Source organism: Hipposideros armiger, unplaced genomic scaffold (genome assembly GCF_001890085.2).
Source record: "Hipposideros armiger isolate ML-2016 unplaced genomic scaffold, ASM189008v1 scaffold_188, whole genome shotgun sequence".
In the NCBI taxonomy this organism is placed as follows: Eukaryota; Metazoa; Chordata; class Mammalia; order Chiroptera; family Hipposideridae; genus Hipposideros; species Hipposideros armiger.
Window position 1 is genome coordinate 1,834,422 of NW_017731538.1, and position 4,115 is coordinate 1,838,536.

A 4,115-nucleotide genomic window follows, 5' to 3' on the forward strand; every position below is an offset into this window, starting at 1 on the left:
GATGTTTGGAACAACCTCAGGCTCAGCCCTACTTCTCTTCTATCCCTAGCACCCATGCTGGATGCTCTTCTCTGCAGTTCTGGATACTAAGCTGGGAGCCAAAGTTTATACAGGAAGTAAGACTGTCCCGAGTGGCTCTGCTGCTCTGTGAGCAATCCTTTCTTTAAGTACCTTGAGTTCCTTGTGCTTTAATTCCGCTTCTTTTTCTGAGTTTGATGGTTTCTTTTTAGGGGGTTGGGACAGCTCTTGCCTCCTTAATAGTCTTCTTCTATGCTTGTTTGGCTTGGGTGAAAATCTGCTATGGCTTCTTTCTTTATCAAAGTAGTCTCATCTGTTTGTTTTTTTTAGAAATTCTCTCCCTCCCTCCCTTCCTTCCTGTTTGTTGATGGGCCTATTATTTTCAGATTGCCATGAATTAATTCTTTGTATAATTGTGAAAGATTTGGACATAAAACACATGTATCTACTCCTTAGCTTAAATAAAACATAAATACAATTGAAGCTCCTCATTCTTTTCTCTGGTTGTATTGCACTCCCCCGCATGCATCTATTAATATTACTGTATGTGCATTTCTAAACAATAAAGAGCATCATTTTCAATGTGTTTGAACTTTGCATAGTGACATACTGCATGAATCCTTCTGCATCTTGTTTTTTTCCATTCATCATGGTTCTTTTGTTTGTTCGCTCTCTTAGTATACTATCTTTTCTGCTGTTTCACTGGAATTTGGGTAAGGAGGAGAAGTCAGCCAATGCATTTCTTAGTATGGCTTTTTTAAAAGGGAGATTTAAGCACCTTTTGGATGTATTGTCACTACAGACGTGAAGGAGAAAGGACTTGGTGTTACCTCTTCTTGTTTCAGCTGGTGATGATAGGTGAATATGACACCTCTCTATGTTACACAAGCTAGGCAATTGAGTCTTGCTGCTGACCTCTATTTGGTGTTATAAATCCTTTCGGAGACAGAGAGACACCATTCATTCATGTTTAGGGTTTAACTGAGGTTTAAATGAAGATTTGAGTTCTTACTGCTGGAAGGACCTTTTACAGGCCATTTAGTACAAACTGTACGAAAACCCAGCCTCAGAGAAGGTGAGTGGCTTATATGAGGTGATCCGGGGTTAAACAGGCTTTAGAAGCTGTTTTTTGCAGTACCTTATTCTTCCCAACTTACTTACTGGAAGGAACCAGAGGTTGAAGTCTCCTTTTGTAAACATTCAACTTGGATTTTTGCCTGTCCTTTAAAATACTTTTTTGAATGTACATAAGAATGAACATAAATCTTTCAATTGATGCTTATTTGTTGTGTTTTTCTTAGGATCAGAATGGTTTCAATCCCGGAATACTATGAAGGCAAGAACGTTCTCCTCACTGGAGCTACCGGTTTCCTAGGGAAGGTGCTTCTGGAAAAGTTGCTGAGGTCTTGTCCTAAGGTGAATTTAGTGTATGTTTTGGTGCGGCAGAAAGCTGGACAGACACCCCAAGAGCGAGTAGAAGAAGTTATCAGTGGCAAGGTAAGTGTAGAAAATAACCATTTGGAAGAGAAATGAAAATGTGGTGTTGGTGTGTGTGTGATTATTGTAATCATCAACAGCTTAGTATATTTCTTTAGTATCCTGAAAAAAATTAATAAATTTCCCTAAAGAATGGCAGTAAATTGGATATGACTTGGGATCAGTAGGAGAAAAAAGCTTTTGTCTATGAGGGCCAAAATTGTATAACAAGTTCTAAATTACCTTTATGGTAGATATTTAATTTTTTTGGAATCTTTGGGGCAGGTTATTTGTAATTACTAGATATTTTACGTAGTCTTCAGAATAATAAGAATTAAGAGGTAGTTTCTAACGACCTCCTATTCTGTGTTAGTAAGCACTGGTTGCTCCCCACAACAGTATTCGAGGGTAGGAAAGTTGCACATTTCCATTTGACAAATAAGAACGTGATGACAGCGGGGTCAAATAGAATACAAAAATATGTCATACGTTTTCAAACTTGAGAAAAATTTTGCTATGCTAAGAAAAATTGGAAATGAGCTGGAGTCAAATTCTCTCAAAATGAATGAATTTACTTGACATTCATTAATAATAAGTTTAGTATAGTTAGCTATGTAAGTTTTTAGTTATTAGGTTAGTTATGTGGTACCTTTTAACCTTCTAGAGCTGTTATGGCTTATGTTTAAAAAACAAAAAGCCAGAAACCTCTCAGCCAGTCTGAGCAGTCAAAGAATTGTTGAAAAGTGTTAAAAGATATGGTAATTATAGATTAATAGCAACTCTCTGGAGTTAATAAATAAATAACTTATTAGACATGATTTGTTTTCTAGTCTTTGATCTTTTAGTAGAACTCCATAAAGTACTTAATAGTTACTAACGTTTGAGTTACTTACCTTGTGCTAGGCACTGTGTGCAAAGCACCTTATATGTATTTAATTATCACAGCAACGTAAGGAAAGCACTGTTGTTAGTCCCATTTTACAAGGTCATATATTGGGTTGTCGGAAAAGTCATGATGCATTTTTTCAACGAAAAACAGAAGAAAAACTACGTCATGACTTTTCCGACAACCCAGTAGTTTAGTTAGTGAGTGTTTGCACCAGTGTCTGAACTCTGGCAGTTGAGCCCAGAGAGTAGGGGCAGAGGTTGATAGATCCTGTTTTACAAATATGGACAATGAGTCTCAGAAGTTGTAATTTTATCTGAGGTTATGTAGCTGATAGATGTTGGAGATAACACAGATGACTTGGTAACAAATCCCTGTTATATCATTCTGCTTTATGACCTTACTTCCCCAATAGATAAGAACGTAAGGGAAACTATGATGAAAAGCTTTGTGGCACAATGGGAGGAAGTAGTGTGTAGAGGATAGCTTACTAGTTGCAAGAGTTGTAGCTGGTACACAGTGAAAGTAGCTTAATTTTCCAAAGCTAATAGCAGTTGGTGCCCAAGCTGACAAAAATTAGAAGATGACAAAACAGGAAAGAAGACAGCGAAAGACAGGGAATAACAGTAACAAATAACAAGAAGTAGTCAGGTTATGGATTAGGGCAAAAATGAGAAGCAAATCTCCTAGGAGTGACAAAATATGATAACAGAAGAACAGTTATGAGAAAAAAGAGGAAAAATCCACAATGAGACACATATAGATAGTTGGGGGTGTTTAAATATAACTTTTTAATTGTCTTAACATCACAGCATTATAATAAAATACAGTAAACAATATTAACAGTGATTTAGAATGAATTAAGAAAAGGCTAAACTATATTTAAAACGTTTTCTTTACTGAGCTTTTATTGTTTGAAATGATTTTCATTCAAATGTAATTTTGGAAGATAAACTTCACTTATGTTGTAAAGCATCCATGGTTTTCTTGTTTGTATTTTTTCCCCCTCAGAGGTAGTTTTAACAGTGAGGTATAAGTTAGTAGTTTTTCCTTTTAAAAATAAATTATTTATTACTATTAATAGGGAGTTTAAGAATAAAAAATAATATTTATCTGTGTCCACTCTTCATTTTATTAATTCAGTTTGTCCCTACATGAAAACTTTGAATGATCCTTACTTCAACTGGAGAAAGTCTGAATTACTTTAAAAAAAAGATCTACTTTTGAGAGCTACTTAACTGATAGAATAACTCATAGCTGTTTATACTTTAGTAACATTCTTCCTATTGCCCCAAATTCTCATGCATTTGTGTTCCTCCATCCCGCCACAAAGATATATTGCGTCCTGCTATATATCAAGGGCTGTTCAGGTTACAAGAGACATAGCAGTGAACAAAATAAAGTTTCCTAGCATTCCGGGAATTTGCGCTTGTAGTTAGGGAGACAAGTTAACAAATATATAACCTGTTGAGTAGTGAGTGATATGTGTTGTGCAGAAAAGTAAAGCAGATAAAGGGGATTGAAAGTGATGGAGGTGCTACTTTTTAAACATGGTGATCAGAAAAGTTCTCTCTGAGGTGACATTTTTGCAGACACCTGAGTGAAGTGAGGAAGAATCCATGTGGGTATATGGAGGAAGAGTGTTCAAGGTAGAGGACATGTCAAGGGCAAAGGCTCTGAGATGGGAACGGCTTGATAGATAGGTAGGTGTAAAGAGCACCTGGACCAGCCATGG

The 4,115-nt window shown here is 36.3% G+C and overlaps 1 protein-coding gene across 7 annotated transcripts in view; it reads left to right on the top strand.

The window, feature by feature from the left end:
• The window catches only part of FAR1 (fatty acyl-CoA reductase 1), a 78,253-nt gene that overhangs the window by 36,119 nt on the left and 38,019 nt on the right, over positions 1-4,115 (top strand). For all 7 annotated transcript variants that reach the window (XM_019652879.1, XM_019652877.1, XM_019652881.1 and 4 more), the window contains one exon: positions 1,320-1,515. In XM_019652879.1, coding sequence (XP_019508424.1) covers positions 1,327-1,515 — 189 coding nt within the window. In that variant the 5' untranslated portion in view covers positions 1,320-1,326. The remainder of the gene's footprint in view (positions 1-1,319; positions 1,516-4,115) is intronic.